The following is a 22,178-nucleotide window of genomic DNA, read 5'->3' on the forward strand; positions in this document are numbered from 1 at the left end:
TGAAGAGTTGCTAAAAACAGTAGTCGAAGTCAAGAGCAATCAGCGATTTGTACACGTCTATTTTGCGGACTGCTTTCTGTATTGTGTAGTCAATGTGGTCATTGAAGTTCAATTTTTCATCCATCATCACTCTGAGATATTTGATCGTCTCGATTCGAACCGCTATCCTCACGCCTTTGTTTTATCGTTAGGTCACTGTCATGTATTTTGTTTTGCTGGCATTCAGCTGAAGTTTCTCCCATATCAGGAAATAGGAGAAAAATTCCGTCGAAGAACTCTAAAACGCTATTTCCTGTCAGAAACAGTTCTGGATCATCAGCGGAAAGGTTTACTTGAACTTTCCAATTCGTAACCATGTTTTCATTCTCAAAGTCGATCCAGTCCTTCAAGTAGATTGTTCCATGTTGCTCGTCAGTCTTCTAGGTTGCAGACCTTACTTAGGTCCTTCTGTTGCCTTCATCGTGCACCCTGTGCCATTGCTTCCTGACAAGATAGACTTCATCTTTTTCCAATATTTGCTAGTGTGACGATGGCAAATCGTGCATTTTATGGTTCATGCACCTTCACTACTCATTCTGAGCTTTACGTATTTTTGCGTAGATCGTTAGTAGCACTTTCCGCTCGCACACTTCAAGGGCTTGATCATTCTCTTGCCGCAGCGTTTGGGTCTAGCGGCAAACTGGTCCAATAAGTGTTTTGGACAGAGTCAGATTCGGCTGCATTCGGTCTGATGTCAAAATATTCTGTAATCCAAAGTAGGCGCCATCTGCAGCGTGGATCTGCATCTTTTTGCTAGTGTCGTTGTCGGCAGTTACCAGCGATCCCAAGTACACGACTTACTCACCTCCTCCAGCACCATCCACAATTAAGAGGGTGAGTCTTGAGAGACCGACGTCCTTTGAGCCCCTTATCACCGTCTCTGGGTCTCTCGCAGTATCTCAATGTCGTCGGTATGGGCAAGTAGTTGAACTGACCCGTTGCAAATCGTGCCTCTCGAGTCGATACCCGCTCTTCGCACAACTCCCTCAAAGCCGATATTAAACAGCGTATAGGATGAGTCGTCACCTCTTTAAGCGATGGGAAGGCATGACACATGACATGAACCAAGGTAGTCTTGACCAGTCGAATCAGTTTGTCCGGAAATCCGTTCTCGTGCATAATCTGCCATAGCTGTTCGCCGTCGACTGTATCGTAAGCTGCCTTGAAGCCTTGAAGGCGATGGAGATTTGCTGAGTCCGTGTTCCGACAACGTCCAAGGTGTCAGCGAAGATGCAATCTGAAATAGAGCCAAAAGTTTGTGATAAAAAGGACTTTTCGAAGAATTCTTTCTCGCGCAAAACACCAAACCTTAATTAATCGACAAAGTTTAATCTTTCAGCGATTATTTACAACAACTAGTTCTTACACTGCTCTAGGTATATTATCTGAGATGCAAAGAATATAAGAAATAAAACAAGAAATTTGTGTGTGGTTGTGGAAAAAAAGAAAACGGTTTCGCCTTTCAAGCGACGCGACATTGTACGTACTATTCACAAAGCGAACGGACTAGCTTGGAGCAACTGTTGGTTCAGAACGGCTCAACGCAATCACAGAACAAACCACATCGTCGACGACGACGACGCGATCCTGCAATCTACTTATCCGGCTGGGAGTGTGTTGTGCTGGGCGAGTTGGACGACTGGTCCACGTCGTACTGCGACCGGGTGGGTGTCTGGGAGGCCGAGTTGCACGACGGTTCCGAGTCGGAGTCGGTCTGCCGTACGCTGGCCGAACCGGGGGCGCCCTGCGAGCGTCCTCCGGCAAACTCCAGCGGGAATACCTCGATGGGCGGATACACGTGTGGCCGGTGTTGTGCGTAGTGTTCGTCGTTTTCCGCGCTCCGCACGCTGGCCGAGTTGGTGGGCGTGTTCGAAGCGGACCGCCGGTGGCACAGATCCGACGGCGGCGACCAGGTGGTGGAGTACAGCGGGGACGCGAAGCAGTAGCTACCGCGACGATTACCGGCATCGTAGCTGGGCTGGTAGCTGTCCGTTTGGCGCGGGTTGTAGTAGGGCGAGGTGGCCATGAAGCCGTGCACCGGGGTGCACCGCGTGCTGTACGACGGCTGGTACGGCGTTGTCGAGCCCCAGATGCAGTTGTTCTGGGCCGGGTTGGCAATGTCCGTGTAGATGTTGCGGTGGTTGTGGTACGGCGTCTGCGGATGGTACGTGTCGCTCCACTGGGCCTGGCTCGGCGTGAAGTCACCCTTGACGTAGAGCTGTAACGCAACACGTTATTAGAACCATTTTAATATAAAGAATAAGCGTCACTTACCTGAATGGGCCGCCGAAAGCCTTTACTCAAGTGCCGCGGAATACCCAGCGGATAGCTGTGGCTGAATCCCACCTCCGGGCTCAGCAGATAGTCGTGAAATCTGTTTGGGAAAAACTCGATGTTTTTGTAGTTGTCGAAGACGGTGTCCTGAAATAGCAAAACAGTTCAAGTTATTCACAAATCTCCCAACAACTCAAATCCCGCCAATCTTACCGTCAACTTTTTCTTCTTCTTGTAGCTGGCCCAGTTTTGCGCTTCCAGAATCAGCTTGCCGCCCGGCCGCAGGTGGTTGAACATCCGCTTGAACGCCGTCTTGAGGCCCACGTCGCCAAAGTTGAGGTGCATCCACTTGGTGACGGACAAGCACAGGATCAGGTCGTACTGCTGCTGGTCGTACGCGATCAGCGATTCGTCCTTCAGCACGTAGTTCATCTGGAGAAAATTGGGGAAATTGAGCGTTAGTTTTAATTCACTAAAGAGTTATTCCACAACTTACCGTTTTGAAGATAACGTTGTGCGGAAAGTTGCTGCTGGGAGATCCCACGTCCAAGTGGTACATTTTGGCGCCAACATTTCCCAGCGATAGCGGAAATGAGATCGGGAAAAACTCCGAGTGGCCCTTCTTGGGATCCTTCTTCTGCTGTTGCGGCTGATGTTGGTGGTGCTTCCCATGCTTTGCGTGTCCACCGAATTTTCGACGAATCGCTTGCTTGCCCTTTTTACCGCTCTTCGGTTGCTCTGCCGACTTTGTTGACGAATCCGGTTCCTTCTTAACCGGACTCGGCGGCTGCTCCTCCGTTGGAATGCGAACGTGCGTCGTCAGATTTCTTCGCGCCTTCGCAATCAACTTGTTGTCGATATCGATGCCGGTTATGCTTTTGGTGTGCAACATCTTGGCCACGGCGATCGTCATCAAGCCGACGTTGCATCCAATGTCCAGGACGTCCTTATCTTTGAACAGATACGGGTTGCGCAAAAACACCTTCAATCGCACGTCGATGAACTCGTTCAGATTGCGATAGCCGTAGTACCGGTCGTAGTTTCCGTAATGGTAGTTTGTATCGTCCTGAATCTTCTTGTCCTCCGTCTGGGGCTGAGACGTAGACGGTTGTTCAGCTTGCTGAGCTTGCTCGACGGATTCCGGCGGTTTCTCCGCATTCTCAGTGCCAGCACCTTCCTGCTCAGTGGCCAAACATTTCGCCACCGGTTCGTCACTGTTTGATGTGCACGATTGAGTTCTTGTGCGGTTGCGAGCACCAACCGGGATCGTTGGCCAATGACCACGCTTCCAGGCTCCCGGTTGTGGAATCACCGGGCTGACGATCTTGTCCATCGAGTCCATCCGACGAACCTTGCTTTTACTCGCGCATGTGCTCTCGCTAATTCTACGCTTTCTGCACACTTCCAAGTCTAGCTTCATGTTACGACTAGCCCGGTCGCGATCTCCAGTGTTGCCACCCTCCAATAACGCCTGATCAGACGACTCCTTACTGACAGAGCCCGGAGCCAACAGCTGAGCTTCTTCCGCCGTAGTCGCTTCCGCTTCCGATAGACTCACACCACCTGGACCCGGTCCAGCGGACACGTTTCCCGCGCTGCTGTCTAAACTTTGATTGTTCTTATCGGACTTTGACTTTCGTTTGCGCTTATTCCTCGCCCTTTGCTTCTTCTTCATCGGCGAGCACAACTGCATCTCGTACTCCACCGAGTCAACCGGATCCAACAGATGCAACGGATCATTGATGTTCGGCGGAATAATCACCTCAATCTTGTTCTTGTAATGCGGCGGAGTCGGTATGGGCGATGACTTGGGCGTAACGGCATTCTCCGACTCGTTCTGCAAGCTGTTCAAATTCAACGGATCACTAATGTTCCCACCCAACAAGAACTTGGTCGGTGGAATGATGCAATCCTTCCTGGGACGCTTATCCGGCAGGAAAAACTTGGACACCGACTGCAGCCGTTTGTTCCGAACCTGCATCAAGCTGTTTGCATTTTTGTTCGGATTTTTGTGCTTTCCCTGCTGCTGCTGCTGCTGTTGCTGCTTCACCTCCAAATTTCCCCCAGACTGGTTTACCTTTCCCTCGTCCCCCTTCCCCCCACCACCAACCGCAACCCCTTCCGGCCCACCCTTAACCTGATCCTTTTTCTTCCCCCCGCAGTCCTTCTGGTTGCGCCTAAATTTATTCAGCTTCCACTTTTTGTTCTTGCTCTGCTGGCGCGAGAAATGCTTGTTCTGTTTCTTATTTCCATGCAATCGCGGCTGTAGCTGCTGCTGCTGCTGCTGTTGCTGCTGACCGTGATTTTTGGCGGCGTCATCACGCACTGCTGCGAAAACGTGTGGCTCTCCACCACCGCCAGCAGCCACCTCGGCAGGAGCGACTTCCGCCAGTTGCACTAGCGCTTGTCCTTCCATCCTGGCGCATGTAAAATTACCGTTTTAAAATTCTATTGTTGCACGAGGGCGCTAAATTTAGGCGCGCGCGCGCTCTCCTGCTCCCGCTGACCTCCGGTGATGTAGGATGATGATGATGGTACAATAAAAGAGATATTTTTGGCCACCTCCTGGAAGAAACAGCAACACACAGAGAAGAACGAAAAATAAATACACACGATTAATATTACGCAGAGCGATTAGTAACGGAATTAAATCTCGAATGATGGGGGAAGGGAGGGCGTAGGACGGGGATTGTGTGGATGGGGGTATCAGAAATGAAAACAAAGTCGAAAATAGACAGCGAAAACAATTTTGCGGAACGTGCGGTGAAAAAGGGGCAAAGTCTTGTAACATAATTTGGAGCGTAGGTATTGCACTAAATTTACTTCTCAATAGACAATTATCTACGAAAGTCGAAATGGACTTCATTTTTGTTTGTTTTACCCTATGACTAAAGAAGACATTTTGCATCGTTGGTTCGTCCATACAAGTCATCACATAATTTTGCCGCTGTCCATACAAAGTGATGTGTTAACATTCGAAAATATGTTTTCTGATCGATTGGTGTCTTCGGCAAAGTTGTAGGTATTGATTTTAGTACTTCAGAAAAAAAAAAAAATACCAAAAAAAAAGGTGCAGGTGGTTATGTTACACATGACCAGTATGACAAAGAACTTTGCAAGATGATTGTTGAAATTTTCGATTAGAATGTCCGGTCCAAATTTCCCCAAGATTCCCTTATAATTAACGTCCTATCGAACTAACGGGACGGAAATTGCAAGTGGAGCTGAAATAGAAATCGAGGTGAAATCAATTGACTTTTCTTCACCACTCGAAAGTTACCAAGATGCGGGAATGTTTTTGCAAGGCTGTTGCAAGCAATCGGCGGCAGTAAAGGAAATTTGAACAGCAGACATTAGAACTGCCTTTTACAGGGCTCTAATTAATTACGGGATAGTTATTCTAAATTTCCAGAAACAGATTTTCGCAGCGGCACAAAAAAAATGTGCATCGCAGTAATTTATTTATTACTTCCTGCCTAATAAGCAATTTATTTTAACTGCTTAACTTCAGAAAATGGCCAAATGCAACTTTTTATGTCCAGTTTAAAAAATCATAAAGTTTGATACCCATATTGCCCCAACTCTTACGGTCCGGCAAATGTCCCCCCATCGGAACATCCGCGGGGCCTCCGGCCACTCCGGATTGTGACCACTACTACCGAAATGTCAAATTTCATGTCCAGTATCAAAAACCATAAAGTTTGATACCCATATTGCCCCAACTCTTACGGTCCGGCAAATGTCCCCCCATCGGAACATCCGCGGGGCCTCCGGCCACTCCGGATTGTGACCACTACTACCGAAATGTCAAATTTCATGTCCAGTATCAAAAACCATAAAGTTTGATACCCATATTGCCCCAACTCTTACGGTCCGGCAAATGTCCCCCCATCGGAACATCCGCGGGGCCTCCGGCCACTCCGGATTGTGGCCACTACTGCTGAAATGTCAAATTTCATTTCCAGTATCAATAACCATAAAGTTTGATACCCATATTGCCCCAACTCTTACGGTCCGGCAAATGTCTCCCCATCGGAACATCCGCGGGGCCTCCGGCCACTCCGGATTGTGACCACTACTGCCGAAATGTCAAATTTCATGTCCAGTTTCAAAAACCATAAAGTTTGATACCCATATTGCCCCAATTCTTACGGTCCGGTAAATGTCCTCCCATCGGAACATCCGCGGGGCCTCCGGCCACTCCGGATTGTGGCCACTACTGCCGAAATGTCAAATTCCATGTCCAGTATCAAAAACCATAAAGCTTGATACCCATATTGCCCCAACTCTTACGGTCCGGCAAATGTCCCCCTATCGGAACATCCACGGGGCCTCCGGATTGTGACCACTACTGCCGAAATGTCAAATTCCATGTCCAGTATCAAAAACCATAAAGCTTGATACCCATATTGCCCCAACTCTTACGGTCCGGCAAATGTCCCCCTATCGGAACATCCACGGGGCCTCCGGATTGTGACCACTACTGCCGAAATGTCAAATTCCATGTCCAGTATCAAAAACCATAAAGCTTGATACCCATATTGCCCCAACTCTTACGGTCCGGCAAATGTCCCCCTATCGGAACATCCACGGGGCCTCCGGATTGTGACCACTACTGCCGAAATGTCAAATTCCATGTCCAGTATCAAAAACCATAAAGTTTGATATCCATATTGCCCCAACTCTTACGGTCCGGCAAATGTCCCCCCATCGGAACATCCGCGGGGCCTCCGGCCACTCCAGATTGTGGCCACTACTGCCGAAATGTCAAAATTCATGTCCAGTATCAAAAACCATAAAGTTTGATACCCATATTGCCCCAACTCTTACGGTCCGGCAAATGTCCCCCCATCGGAACATCCGCGGGGCCTCCGGCCACTCCGGATTGTGGCCACTACTGCCGAAATGTCAAATTCCATGTCCAGTATCAAAAACCATAAAGTTTGATACCCATATTGCCCCAACTCTTACGGTCCGGCAAATGTCCCCCCATCGGAACATCCGCGGGGCCTCCGGCCACTCCGGATTGTGGCCACTACTGCCGAAATGTCAAATTTCATGTCCAGTATCAAAAACCATAAAGTTTGATACCCATATTGCCCCAACTCTTATGGTCCGGCAAATGTCCCCCCATCGGAACATCCGCGGGGCCTCCGGCCACTCCGGATTGTGGCCACTACTGCCGAAATGTCAAATTTCATGTCCAGTATCAAAAACCATAAAGTTTGATACCCATATTGCCCCAACTCTTACGGTCCGGCAAATGTCCCCCCATCGGAACATCCGCGGGGCCTCCGGCCACTCCGGATTGTGGCCACTACTGCCGAAATGTCAAATTTCATGTCCAGTATCAAAAACCATAAAGTTTGATACCCATATTGCCCCAACTCTTATGGTCCGGCAAATGTCCCCCCATCGGAACATCCGCGGGGCCTCCGGCCACTCCGGATTGTGGCCACTACTGCCGAAATGTCAAATTTCATGTCCAGTATCAAAAACCATAAAGTTTGATACCCATATTGCCCCAACTCTTACGGTCCGGCAAATGTCCCCCCATCGGAACATCCGCGGGGCCTCCGGCCACTCCGGATTGTGGCCACTACTGCTGAAATGTCAAATTTCATGTCCAGTATCAAAAACCATAAAGTTTGATACCCATATTGCCCCAACTCTTACGGTTCGGCAAATGTCCCCCCTTCGGAACATCCCCGGGGCCTCCGGCCACTCCAGGCTAGGTGTTGGCCAGTTCCAATGATCGACTCCCGCGACTGGCATGTCTTAGCTGGTCCTTGCCTCCAAGCCATCTGCAGCCGGACCTCCAGGCCGTCTGCTACCGGGCCACCAGGCCATATGCTTCTGATGTGTTCTCGTCGACGTCCAGCAATAGAATGAATTTTCGGGACCGACCGAGCCGCGTTTTGTTGCCTCGTCGACGATCCGAAAATTATGAGGTGTAGTGGGGGTGATTTTAGATACATCAATCTCACGTCTCTCGATTGACTGATTGGGAAACGTTTGTTCAACCAACCAGCGTGCACCAAAAAGAGGGGAAATTTGCCGAGAGGGGAATTCGTCACGTAACGTTTTCGCTTCGCGAAAATTTGGGATTGACACCCCGTATAGAAACCTTAGGACAAAGTTCTTTGTCAAAAACAATATTACACGAAGAGTTGAATTCCAAAAAATCGTAATGTAAAATTTTCACTGTTTTATAAATATGTTTTAATGCGAGTAGTTCCCAACCTGGGATATATGTACCCCTGGGGTACCACAAAGCAGTCTCAGGGGAACCGGAAGACAAACCCGTAATGGAGGACATTTTTTTGTGTGATCCAGCCGCACATCGTTGATGTCGAAACCTCTAAACTGGGCCCATGTCCTGTCACGTCCATCAGTAGTCTTGTCGTATTTTAATTAATTTCAAATATTAAAAAAATACATAAACAGTTAATTTTTTACAAGTCGTGAATTGAAAAAGAGGCGACCATTTGATCGTCAGAATTCCAGTAGATCCTCGATTCGCAACAATGATCGATACAATCATAATCCAACAACCGTTAGTTCAACAGATCAACGAATTTAGTCCGATATCATGTCACTGTTGATTGATCGAGACTCTATGGAAATTTTGACAAATCAGAATGGTTTTGTATGTTACACAACAAGTTCCATACAAGGTTTTTTGCAATTCCGAAAAACACCCTTTGAGTGGAATTAAAAGTCAAATGTTCATGTACATATTTGGTCAATTAACCGTTTAAATCATAAAAATGTTGAAAAGTATAGCTTTTCGAAACAAGTGAGCAGTTCTCTACGGAATCGGTCTTTTTTCTTCAATTTAAATTTTTGTATTTTTTAATCCGGCTGAAACTTTTTTGGTGCCTTCGGTATGCCCAAAGAAGCCATTTTGCATCATTAGTTTGTCCATATAATTTTCCATACAAATTTGGCAGCTGTCCATACAAAAATGATTTGTGAAAATTCAAAAAACTGTATCTTTTGAAGGAATTTTTTGATCGATTTGGTGTCTTCGGCAAAGTTGTAGGTATGGATATGGACAACACTGAAAAAAAATGATACACGGTAAAAAAATTTTGCTGATTTTTAATTTCACTTTTTGCATAGCATAGCATAGCATTGGTGTCTACCCGTAGTTGCTACTCTGTTATTGGCCAGGACCTCCAAGAATTGCTCCGTGGACCACAGATGAAGAGTAGGAACCAATCATCACCACTTCGCAACTTTCAAATGTCCCTATCATGCTAGCCAATCACAGCGCCGGCCACGACCAGTGGTAAGACACGGGGGAAGTGGATAGGAATTTTATTCCGATACTTGAGTGATGAAGACCGCTAAATCAGCTGCGTCTTCGACAAAGTATCACGTGAGGTTTGAGGGTGTTAGTAAGATGGGTGTGAAGCCAGGATTCACCGTGGTAAGTGATGCGGCCGGTCAAATCTATTTATAGTCCTTAATTCTTCGTATGTTCTTGGATTCATTTTTGGAAGCTTTCCAATTCGGTTCACCAAGCTTTTTGTGGTGAATTCTGGTCGTGTTGAAAGTTAATATTCGCCTAACAATTATGCAACAAGTGTCCTTGAATTCAACTTGCATTCAATATTGCATTTTCCTGTTCTTAGGTTCACACAGATTCCAATCAAGTTTCTTGGATTCCTATAGCATTCTTAATCCTTCTAGACAACTAAGCCTCGATGGTCTGGTGGTTAGCATTTTTGTCTGCTGACCCAAAGGACGGGGGATCGAACCCCGCCGCGAGCTAATGAATTTTTCGTTCATATTCAAGTGTTCAGAATTATTCCTTCTTTCCATAATTTCTCGATAGGGGTAGATTTTGCTGATTTTTAATTTCACTTTTTGTCACTAAAACTTTATTTGCAAAAAAACACTATTTTTAATATTTTTTTATTTTTTGATATGTTTTAGAGGACATAAAATGCCAACTTTTCAGAAATTTCCAGGATGGGTAAAAAATCTTTGACCGAGTTATGAATTTTTGAATTGATAAATTTAAAAAAAAAAATCGAAATATTGGTCGCAAAAATTTTTCAACTTCATTTTTCGATGTAAAATTAAATTTGCAATCAAAAATCACTTTAGTGAAATTTTGATAAAGTGCACCGTTTTCAAGTTATAGCCATATTTATGTAACTTTTTCAAAATAGTCACAGTTATTGATTTTTTTTAAATAGTGTCCATGTTTGCCAACTTTTGAAAAAAATATTTTTAACAAGCTGAGAAAATTCTCTATATTTTGCTTTTTCGGACTTTGTTGATACGACCCTTAGTTGCTGAGATATTGCCATGCAAAGGTTTAAAAACAAGTAAATTGATGTTTTTTAAGTCTCACGCAAACAACCCACCATTTTCTAATGACGATATCTCAGCAACTAATGGTCCGATTTTCAATGTTAAAATATGAAACATTCGTGAAATTTTCCGATCTTTTCGAAAAAAATATTTTCAAAATTTTTAAATCCAGACTAACATTTCAAAAAGATCAAACATTCAATATTTAAAAATATTTTTTTTCGAAAAGATCGGAAAATTCCACGAATGTTTCATATTTTAACATTAAAAATCGGACCATTAGTTGAGATATCGACATTAGAAAATGGTGGGTTGTTCGGGTGAGACTTAGAAAGCATTAATTTTCTTATTTTTAAACCTTCGCATGGCAATATCTCAGCAACTAAGGGTCGTATCAACAAAGTCCGAAAAAGCAAAATATAGAGTTTTAGTGACAAAAGTGAAATTAAAAATCACCAAATTTTTTTTACCGTGTATTATTATTTTTCAGTGTAGTCCATATCCATACCTACAACTTTGCCCAAGACACCAAATCAATCAAAAAATTCCTTCAAAAGATACAGATTTTTGAATTTTCACATATCATTTTTGTATGGACAGCTGCCAAATTTGTATGGAAAATTATATGGATAAACTAATGATGCAAAATGGCTTCTTTGGGCATACCGAAGGCACCAAAAAAGTTTCAGCCGGATTAAAAAATACAGAAAAAATCGAATGACCGAAATCCTAGAGAACTGCTCAAGTGCTGAAAAGTTCTCTTCATCCATTTCAGTGCTGAAAAGTAGGGTTTTTCATCGTTCAAAAATGACAGCAAAAGTAAGTAGTTTCACGACGGAATTGCGAAAAGTACATTAAATTTCTCTTCCCTTTCCTTTCCCTTTCCCATGTTCCAACATTTTTTACAGTAGAGTAACGGAAAATGGCAGAGCTTTTAAAAGTTTTTTAGTGTTTTTTTTTTTTGATGAAAAATACGTTTTGAAGAATTTTGAGTACGCCATCAAATCTTGCGTCCAATTTTACATAAAAATCTCTTGACACCAAATTTCCATTTCATCACCATTTCAGGCTGATTCAAAAAGATGTCTTTTTTCGCCTGTCTTTTATTGTCCACGCTCCATACAAAAAAGAGGGGGGGGGGGGGGGGGTCTGAGATTGAGATCCCCAAAACAATGTCCACATGGTTTATGGAAGGTCCATAAGTACTGTTTTTTATCCATGATTTATAGATAAATTCACGGGGGTACAAAACTATCTACATGAGAAAACTAAACCAAAAGAAGAAGTTTCCTCCTTTTTAGTGTTCTTTGCAACAGAATGGGCAGAATGGTCCACGTAAGTAAAATGTACCAAAAAACATAGAAAAACATACAAATTAAAGAATCAAGTGAAGAAGGCTTTGGAATGTTCCCTTCAATGTTGAAAATTTTTTACTTAAAACTATTTTTGAGCCACTTTAAAAAACATGTTTTTTTTTTGACTAACTTTCCAGGGTGCGGGCAGAATGGGCCACCTCAGAAAACAAGCCATTTCTTCTAATACAACGTTGAAGGGTGATAAGAAATGACTTGAGGGACCTTTCTAACATAGTTTTCATGAAATTTGATCACTTTTATAAAAATAATAACTTAACAAAACAAAGATTTTTGGAAATAGTGGTAATATGTTGTAATAGGACACTATTTTTACAAATAAGCATCAAAACAAGTAAAAAATCAACTAATGTTGCATTAGACGTGATTTGTGAAGCTACCAGGAGAATAGTCCATTTAGCTCAAATTTCGTAACTTTTGATTGTTTTTATAAGGCAGGAAAAAGGTGGTCCATTCTGCCCCCAAGTGGAATTCAATTTAACAATGAATGAATGAATGATTTGAAGGTGCCGTTGTTGTTTGTTTACCTTGGTAGTAACATCTTGTAACATTATAAGTTTTGAACAAACTTTTTTAAACAATCTAACTTTCGAGAAAGCTTTTTTAAGAACCTCGAAATAAACAACATTTGCGTGGTTTTTCAATAATTTACATTTTTTGCTCATAATTCGAAAAATACAATGAATTCAAACATCGTTATCGGCGTGGTGATGTTATTTGATGTCTTTTATAAGACCCTTGTCTTATAGTTGGTCTAAATCCATTCTAAAGCTGAAATCCAAGGGTGGCCTATTCTGCCCCCCTGCCCCTATGAAGTTTCACGACGGAATTGCAATAATATTTTTTTAATTCCATATACCCGATTCTACAAATATGTTCAATGAAAATTTATGGCATTAATTGTTTTGTTTGCACCCTGATTTTTCTGGAAAAAAATTAAGAAGGTGGGAGACAAAATTTAAAGTAAAATTTACATTGGTCTAATGTAAATGTAATAAAGGATAACCATTATAAAATTACGATAGCTTCAAATTGAAATATCTATTAATTAAAACAAAAATAATAGAAAAACCAACGATAAAAAACGATTTTTAAAGGAAATACAATGCCTTCTAAGGAGATAGCTCCATTTCCCCAAATGTATTCACAATAACCCCCCAAAAGAGCATAAAAACAAACATAACAAACCTGTCCGTCCAGCGTTGATTAGTGCAAAACACCCCAAAAAAAGCACGACGGGATCGTTCCTCTCTCCCGGTAACAGTTTTCGCTCTCTTCACTCTCACGTTTTGAACTCGCTCTCTCACTGTTGTTTTTGTTGTTGATCGTCTTCTTGCCACAAAAAAAAAGTCACTTTGGCGCTTCTTCTTCACTGCTCTGCACGTTTTGCGGGAATTGTCACGTCGTGACACGATCCCGACCTGAGCCTTGCACAATGCACGCACGTTCAGCCCTCGCCGTCCACAGGTTGATTCATTGCTGGAACTGTTCCTCCCAGAATCACCACCGAACCCCACCGCAGCACCACTTCTTCGGTCTCCTGCACCGATCGGACACACACTTTTGCTGGCAAATCAACAAAATTTCGCACCAGGAACGAGCGTGGCCCGTCTGCACCGTACAAAGTCTCAACCGCGACTGGCGGACCGAGCGAGAAAGCAAACGAATTTATATTTTTTTGTCTTTCATTTGACAGCTCAAACGAAAATGGCTGCCGCCGTGCCACTTGGCAAGTAAAACGATTTCAAGCGGCCGGAACACGGACGGATTGTGGATTTTTCGTGGGTTTTCCCGAGCACCGGAAGTCAGCACGGCCCGCAAGGGTAAGATTTGCCGGATGTGGACAGTGAAAGGTGCGCTCCGGATGAGGCGAAATATCTTTGGGGAGGTCCCAGCTGCAAAGTGCCCAGTGAGTTGGTGAGTGGTGCGGTTTGACGCGGGGAAAGCTGGTGATTTGGGCTGAAATCGTTGGGCAAAGTTGCACTCAGGGAAAAAATCAAGCGGAACATTTGGGATTTGAGCACGGATTCTCTGGTGGATTTTGGGGTTTTCGAGGTTCTGGAAGGGTGAAGGATTGGTTTTTGGCTGTCAATAATATTGTTTTAGGAAACCTCTCCATTTTATGTTATGTCAGGATTTGTTTCGAGATTTTGGTCTCTTTTTATTTGATGTTTTGTAGACAATTAGCCTAGAAAACATAATTTCCCAGGTTTGTTTTTAAAACCGACGGTAACATTTCAAAAGGCATCATGTACATTTTGACACTTTCTGGGTTATTGCATATTCTGAAAGTACTCCTAATAAGCTACCTCTCCACCAAAAATGAGCCAAAGTTACTTCAGTAAAGTCTGTTTAATCATGATTTTAAATAAAGTAACATAAACAAAATCTCTGCCATCAGCAGTCCCTGTTTATATAGCCCTGTCAACCTGTCAAACAAAAGACTACATGAACCTCGTGACGGAAAAAAAGCAACATGAACAAAGCGCCATGTACATTCGGCGAAGATCAAATTATGTTTTAATTGTCTTTAATAAAAATTTGTTTGTAAATAATTTTAAATTAATTCAGAAATAAAATGGATCGCGGCTTTTAAAACAGACAGTCTGTTTTTTACGTTCGCCAAATGTGAACTTGTTTAACCTTTTTTACAATACGTTATTTTGAATTTTGTATTGTTTTGTATAGTTTTGTATGAACAACATAAAAGGCTAACCTTATCACTTTTTTTGTGCTTTGTGCTTTGAAAAGAGCTCATTTAATAAGATCTTTCGCTGTCTCCCACTTTCAATGTTCAAAAATGAAACATTTGTGAAATTTTATGACCATTTCGATTTTTTTTAAATTTTGAAATCAAGTCATTTCAAATGGGCGTAATAATGAATGTTTTGGTCTTTTGGAGTGTTAGTCTTGATACCAAAAAATTCAAAATATTGTTCCAATCGAATAGTAACCCTTTTCAAAACAAATGCTGAAAAGTTCTTGTTTTTGATTAAAACGATTTATTGACTAAATATATGAACATTTGACTTATAATTCTGTTCAAAGGGTGTTTTTTGGAATTACAAAAAATGTTGTAAATGTTGCAAAACATGATTTTTTCGTCACTCGTCTTATTTATCCAACTCGGTGAACTTCGTTGGATAAATGTACGACTCGTGCAGAAAAAATCTTCTTTTTTGCCACTTGTTGCATAAACTACTATTTTGAAAGGATCATAAAATTTCACAAATGTTTCATTTTTTCATCATTGAAAAGTGGACCATTAATTTCTGAGATATTGGCATTGGAAAATGTTTGGATGAGACTTAAAAAACTTAAATTTAGAAAAAAATATTTGCAGTGATAGACAATGATGGAAACTATTAAAAAAAAACGAAAGTCGTGGAAAAAGGGTAATTTTTCATTTAACATCAGCGATGGAAGAATCATTATCAAAAGAAAATCTATTGACGCTCATCAAGAGGAAAAATTGCAAGGGAACATGGCTCTCCTCGCTCGCACACGAAAGATCGGTAAAAGGAATCTAAAAAAAATCATCATCTTGATTGAAAGTTGACCCCTTATTTTTTCAGGACTTTGGTAAAGTGAGAGGACTTTCTTTAAAAAAATAATAAGAGGTGTAGTTTTTATTTCAGATTCATACCTAATTCGTTTAAAATAGGATTTTTATTGAATTTCTAGATCAAATCTTGTCTAGAGCAAACAATACGAACTTACGAATTAAAGTTTTGACGTAGACTACGTCTTTGTCGAAGGTACTGGGGTGCCATTCCAAAAAACCCGGCCCGAAGGCCCTGGAATACTGCGTCATCCGTCAAACGCTTATATCTTCCTTCCCTCTAATCGAATCGACACGATTTATGTTCCATCCGATTCGAAAATTATTCAGCAATTTGCTATAAAACTTTCATTGTTGGCAAAATTGTTTAACTATTGAAACAATTCAATGTTTTAAAATGTTTTCAAAATGCCGAGATTTTGCAAGCAAAATGAGCGCTTCCCACTCACGGACGGGAATGTCAAGTACCTATTTTGAGGGGAAAATCATCCGAGCAACGCGACCGAGTGTCGGTCGCGAAAAAGGAGGGGAAGTAGCGGGCCGAAATCATATATAAGAAAGTGCGCCAGTTTTCATTCCAACATTCACGTCTCAGACATCGGACCGGCAGCAGCAGCAGCAGCAGGAAAGCTCAGCCCAGAGCAGCAGCAGCAGGAGAGAGACCAGATCAGCAGTAGCAGGAGAGAGAGGGACCAGAACTGGAAAAGAAGCGCGCATCGCCTTCTCGTCGTCACTGTCAGTCAGTTGCCTCTCGATGGCCGGACCGTTTGGATCTTTCGTGGTTGCTGTGGTTCGGAGGTGCCTCAATCCCCATCCCTCGTCCCACCCGGGACGAGGCATCAACAAGATGAGGCGCGCGCCTGCTGCCTTCAGCCGAAAAGCCTCTCGTGGGTCTAGCCTTGGTTGTGAAACAATCAGGACATCCAACTAGCTCGTCGCATTCGCGGCGAGCGCTTCTGAAAGATTTACGTCTCATCCAATTCTAAAGTGTTGAAAGAGTTGCCCTCGTCCCACCCGGGACGAGGTAGCGAGCTAATTTGAATTTAAATTTCAGGAACAAATTTTGTTCTTCGGGGGCGACGGAATGCACAGCTTTCTGAGGCTGCTCTAGCCCCCAACCCCTCTGCCCTTCCCCTATTCTGCTCTTAGCATTCTTGCGAAAATTCATCCAGTGCTCTCGTTTACCTTCAAAATCAATAATTATGTATTGATTCATGTCTAGAAATGCTAAAAGTTTATCTTTTTAATCCTATTGAAAAGAATTTCATTTTTTCGAAAGTGTCGAAAGTTAAACAATTTGCTACCCGATTTGATTCTCACCAAACGCACACATCTAAACTTTACGTAGTCTACGCCATTCCGGTTATGTCTGTGACATAACTACTTTGACTTTTTTTATTTTTCGGACATTATAAGATACAAGAATATTGGTCGACTAATTTTACAATTAGCAAATATAATTCTTCAATCATCTTAAAAGTACATTTAAACAAACTTTGTCTTGCAACAAATTCACGATACCTCCGCAACAGAAAGGTACCGCCATTTGTTCAGCGCCCAATCACGTGTTGGATAAAGAGTCCTATCCGAAGCTTGGTTTGTATTTTCCGCTTACGAAGCATACTTTCGTAACATTTTCAATCTGACACTATCGAAGTTCTTGAACGCAAATGTTTCCATCGTGTACTAGCTAAACCTGAATTACTTTGACTGGCAAATGTGTGTGTATTCACTTTGACTTTGTATTGTGTAAAAAAGATGGTTTGAATTCTAAAACAAAAAAGTCCACAGCAAATCAGTTCAGCAGAAATGCACACTGTGTGTAAAATTAGGATTGTTGTGGTACGATAGAGCGCCCTTTGGCCCTAGTCGCGTGTAAAGTAGTAGTATTACGGCGTGGACTGGGCCACCGGTCCACCGAGAAGACGACGCTGCGCGAGAAATTGAGCAACACTTATTCTGCTTCCTCCTGCTGCTTCTTGTCCTTCTTCTTTTTCTTCTTCTCCTTCTTGGATTCGGAGGTCTGTGGAAGAAACAAATAAGACTGTTACGTTTTGTAAACTCTAGAGAAGACTGAACAACGCACCTCTTCAGTGGCATCGGCCTCCGCTGGCTCGGTGGCTTCCGCGGCGGCTTCCTCAGGCGCTTCTTCGTCCTGTTTTTGCTTCTTCTTCTTCTTTTTCTTCTCCTTGCCCTCGCTGGCGTCGATGGCCGAAGTGTCCATCGAGTTGTCGGCGGCACTTCCGATGCTCAGCTTGCGCTGTTAATAAAAAGAGGGGTTAGCACTTAAATTTGGTTGAGTTTCATCAAGTTGAACTCACCTTTCCACCGACGACTTCATCGTCCTCCTCGGCGGCGACCTGGTTTCCGTTGCTCGGCTTGGCCTTGTTGTAATCCGTGTAGCCGGTCAGCCACTCCTTTGGCGTCTTGTCGTTGGGCTTGCCAAACTTGTCCAGCTTTCCGCTGGCAATCAGCTGCTTCTTCATGGAGGCCTTCGGTCCGAGACCCCACTTGCGCGGGTACAAGTCACGCTCCATGATGACGCGCTTGATCTTGGCGCAAACTCCATGGTCACAGCTGGCCATCGTGGCCGTCGTCATGAGGGCCACTCCCAGCGCGATCGCTTCACCCTTGGTGGTCACGATGACGATTTCCTGATCAACCTCAATTCCATCCTCGTAACGAAGCACTCCGGGAATCATGATCTTGGCACCGTAGCAAACCGCGTTGACCGAGCTGTCCTTCATGATGATACGCTTGTGGCCAATCAGCAGACCTTCCAGCGGTTTGATCACCCTCCGCAGCATGGACTCGTCCTTGTGATTTTCGTACAGATATTGAGCGTCCAGCACGTCATGCATGGTGACCATTCCGTCCTTCTCCGACTGGATACCGGAACGAACACGACGAAGCTCCAACATCTGACCTCCGACGCCGGTGACCAGACCCAGATGCACGCACATGGTACGAATGTAGGAACCTGCCTCGCAACTGACCCAGAACACACCCATGTTGCGCTGATCGTCGTAGTCCAACAACTTGGAATCGTACACGGTACGGACACGAAGCTGCCGCTTAACGGCCGAAATCAGTGGCGGTCGCTGGAACAGAGCTCCCCGCAGCTTCTCCAACCCTTGGTTGACCTTCGCAACGGAATCCACCGCCGAGTGCAGCTTAAAAACGGCCACGTACTCCTTGCCAGCACTTTGCTGACTCTTGACCAGCCGGGTGGCGCGGTCAATACAAACAATCAAACATCCCGTCACCTTGGGATCCAGCGTTCCCGAGTGACCGGTCTTCTCCACCTTCAAGATCTTCTTGATCCATGCGACGACCTCGTGCGAGCTCGGATTCGACGGTTTGTCCAAGTTGATAAAGCCCGACGTAACGTAATCCTTAATCTTCCGGTTCAACGGCGACGATCCAAACGGCAACGGCGTATAGTGGTTCGTACGGACGTTTAACCGATCAAAGTTTTTCAACAGCAGTGGCCACTTGGACGTTTCCAGCTTGGCAATCGCCTCCGAAGGCTTAATCTGGAAGTCCCCGGACTTTTGAATCTCCCCCAAATTCTCAACCTCAACTCCCGGCTCCTGCTTGATCTTCTTCTTTTTCTTCTCCTTCTTAATGTGTGGGGAACCCATTTCTAAAAAAAAACAAAAAAATAAATCAAATCAATCCGACGGAACCAAAAAAAACGGTCCAGACAACCTCGTGACGAGCACGAGTCGTTGCTAAACAGACGCCAAAACTTACCAACATCCGACATTTTGGGGCTTTTTCGGTTTACTTCACTGCCCGCAACTAAAACCCACCAAACTTCACACTTTCCGCGTTAGATAAACTTTTCAAATTCAAATTATTCGCCACCACGCGAGAATTCCACGATTTTCTTCACGGAATTCCTCCACCAAAATATTATGCCCAGCACGCGCGTGGTGTGCTGCCTGAATGTGTGAACGCTTGCTGTTTGGAGGTTATGTTGTCGCTCGCGATGTTTGACGTTTTGGGTTGAGGCAGGGATGCCAGGTGGATTCTTTAGAAATCTGTATTTAGCATACTTCTAAGTCTGTAGGTCAGCGTAGTAATAGTAATAGTAATTTTATTTGGCAACGATATCCTGTTACACGCAGAAAAATATTTTGTAGAATCAGCCTGTACGAGGTTTGATTCAACAAAATATTTTGTTGAATATAATCAACAAAATATTTTTTTGAATCAGCCTTTGAATTTTGTTGTTTCAAATCAGGACATTTTGTTGTATCAAATCGGTATTTTTGTTGAATCTACCCTCGTTTTTGTTGATTAAAATTTGACAGAAAGTGCGTTCAAATCAGATTTTTGTTGAAACAACGTTGATTTTTTGTTGAAATAATTCAGACTTTTTTTCGATTTAAGGCTACTGATTTAGTCAAAACAACATAACATTTAATTGAAATAATTTTTTCCATTATTTATTGAAATTTTTATTTTTGATGAAACAATTTATGAAACAGGAATAATTTCACACTGCTTTTCACATTCTGTCCTTAGGCAGTTTCGTTTTCTTGAACCGCACCTGGTGTTGCCGCCGCCTCCCGATGAGGACATCAACGACGAGTTGCTTAAGCTGCCACCGCTTGTTGAATCTGTCATGTTCTCCAGTGGTCTGAAAGGGTAAAAAACATTAGAACGGCATCACTTGTGGAATCTCCAATGCCAAGGCGCCTACCAAGCTTGTTCCGGGCCAAGGAACTGGGAAGTAGCACGACCCTTCCGACGGAAGCTGCATCCGCATTTCAAGTGCCGGAGCTTGGGTGACTTTGAAGCTACGGTGTTGGAAATTGATCCCACTTGTTGCTGGCAGCGTTTAGGATACTTTTAAGGCAGTCGGATTGAGCAAGGTGGTCATTGCTCGTTTTTTCCGTCCCGTGACTGTTTGCGTGGTGTACTTGGGTGGCAGCTGAATAGTCACATTTTTTTAGCACAAACTTCTCGAACCAAATGAAATTTCGTCCACGGCTGGCGGACAGGCCACAAATCGGTCGAATCACGCGGAAAGTCCACATAACTGAGGCAGGGCCCGAAGAAAACGGACCCCGAAGAAGGAACAATATTTTTTTCCTTTTAGGTTTCTCGAAGACGGAATATTTTGACAGAAAAAGAACACGTGTAAACAATTATTATTTGCAATTGAATCAAAAAACATGTTAGGTTTGATTCAATTGTTTTGTGTGTAGAATCAACGCATTGATTTTGTTGTTTTTTCCAAAAGAGGTTTGACAAAATCGAGCGTGTTAATTCAACACTTAATTTTGAGTTGTTTCAATCGGATTCGAGAGTTATTTCAACAAAAAATCGATAAGTTATATCAACAAAATATTTTGTTGATTCAAACAGGCCTGATTTTTTTGCGTGTAGTTAGACTTTTTATCAGGGCAAGGATGGCGTTTCTCAACCGGAAAAAAATCTCATGGCTTTTATAGACAAATCCAGCGAAAGCTCAACGCTGCTTTTTGATGGTGAGAGATTTGACAGCTCCCATACTAAATGTCTCGATTTTCATACTTTTTGTTAATTTTCTTTTAAAATAAAATACTCAACATATGAAAACTATCGAGGTTTTTAACACTGGAACGCCCAACGCATGTCCAACTTACACGGACGCCCAAGCCTCCCAAAAAAGGTGGAACGGTAACTTCAACTCGCTGGTTCTCGGGCATTACTCAACCAATCGGGACGATTCTTATTTCCAGTAATTTGTAAGAATGTCTAGATGATCTTAAAATTTTGCAGAACTTGATTTGAACAAATCTGTAATTTCTGCGACCAAAAACATCGTTCCACCTTTTTTAAAACAACAGCCTCCACGGAATTTTTGGCGATTTTTTTTTTTACACGCGAGAAAAAAAGTTGGAACGATGTTTTTGATCGCAAAAATTACAGATTTGATCAAATTAAGTTCTGCAAAATTCTAGAATCATCTGGACATCCTAACAAATCACTGGAAAGAAGAATCATCTTGATTGGTTGAGTTATGCCCGAGAACCAGCGAGTTGAAGTTACCGTTCCAACTTTTTTGGAGCCTTGGGCGTTGGAATGTTAAGCGAAGATGGCGTTCGAATGGTGAACACCCGAAATGTCAAAATCACGAGGGGGTACCAACATTACGGAAAAAGTGTGCCATGGCATGACAGCCACATTTTTTTCTAATGTTGGTGCTACTGCGCGATTTTGACATTTCGTGCGTTCACCATTCGAACTGGATATATTTTTGGTGCACAAAATTACTGCTGAATCGAATGGTGTACTTATCTCGATTGCAAATTTTTCGAACAGTTTTTGTTTTAATAACATTCTAGACACATTTTGTACACCTAATAAATCAATACTTTTATCATAAATAATCATTTTATTGCTTAAAAATTGAGTTTTCCTGAGCTCCCATATTGAAATACACTCAACTCCACGAAAATAGCGTCTTTTTTGCTAGTTTGAGCAAATTTTCTTGCGTTTTGTCGATGGTCGTGGTCCTTATTAGCCTTAAGGTCTAGGTCGTGCGAGCTGTCAGTTATGGTCAAGATACATAGAAAATTATGGTATGCCAGATATTAAAGTGATAT

At 43.1% G+C, this 22,178-nt stretch overlaps 2 protein-coding genes across 2 annotated transcripts; both read right to left on the reverse strand.

The window, feature by feature from the left end:
- Positions 1 to 1,348: 1,348 nt before the first annotated feature.
- Positions 1,349 to 13,670, reverse strand: LOC6038554 (7SK snRNA methylphosphate capping enzyme bin3). Its single transcript, XM_038255061.1, has 5 exons — positions 13,203 to 13,670; positions 2,810 to 4,878; positions 2,527 to 2,745; positions 2,314 to 2,460; positions 1,349 to 2,257 (listed from the first exon to the last, which is right to left on the reverse strand). The coding sequence occupies exons 2-5, from the start codon at positions 4,727 to 4,729 to the stop codon at positions 1,634 to 1,636; spliced, it is 2,910 nt and encodes a 969-aa protein (XP_038110989.1). The 5' UTR covers positions 4,730 to 4,878; positions 13,203 to 13,670; the 3' UTR covers positions 1,349 to 1,633.
- Positions 13,671 to 17,012: 3,342 nt separating this feature from the next.
- Positions 17,013 to 19,557, reverse strand: LOC6031912 (H/ACA ribonucleoprotein complex subunit 4). The gene is made up of 4 exons (XM_001842549.2): positions 19,333 to 19,557; positions 17,898 to 19,222; positions 17,663 to 17,836; positions 17,013 to 17,599 (listed from the first exon to the last, which is right to left on the reverse strand). Exons 1-4 carry the CDS (start codon positions 19,343 to 19,345, stop codon positions 17,531 to 17,533), a joined length of 1,581 nt encoding a protein of 526 aa, XP_001842601.2. The 5' UTR covers positions 19,346 to 19,557; the 3' UTR covers positions 17,013 to 17,530.
- Positions 19,558 to 22,178: the final 2,621 nt, after the last annotated feature.

Source organism: Culex quinquefasciatus, chromosome 2 (genome assembly GCF_015732765.1).
Source record: "Culex quinquefasciatus strain JHB chromosome 2, VPISU_Cqui_1.0_pri_paternal, whole genome shotgun sequence".
In the NCBI taxonomy this organism is placed as follows: Eukaryota; Metazoa; Arthropoda; class Insecta; order Diptera; family Culicidae; genus Culex; species Culex quinquefasciatus.

Excerpts from the sequence above, each read along its gene's own strand:
- LOC6038554 (XM_038255061.1), bottom strand. The coding sequence starts at position 4,729 with ATGGAAGGACAAGCGCTAGTGCAACTGGCGGAAGTCGCTCCTGCCGAG. Across the intron at positions 2,746-2,809 it reads ACAACGTTATCTTCAAAACG|ATGAACTACGTGCTGAAGGA; the intron begins GTAAGTTGTGGA and ends AATTTTCTCCAG. Across the intron at positions 2,461-2,526 it reads AGAAGAAGAAAAAGTTGACG|GACACCGTCTTCGACAACTA; the intron begins GTAAGATTGGCG and ends TTGCTATTTCAG.
- LOC6031912 (XM_001842549.2), bottom strand. Across the intron at positions 17,837-17,897 it reads ATGAAGTCGTCGGTGGAAAG|CGCAAGCTGAGCATCGGAAG; the intron begins GTGAGTTCAACT and ends TTTTATTAACAG. Across the intron at positions 17,600-17,662 it reads AGGCCGATGCCACTGAAGAG|ACCTCCGAATCCAAGAAGGA; the intron begins GTGCGTTGTTCA and ends TTTCTTCCACAG.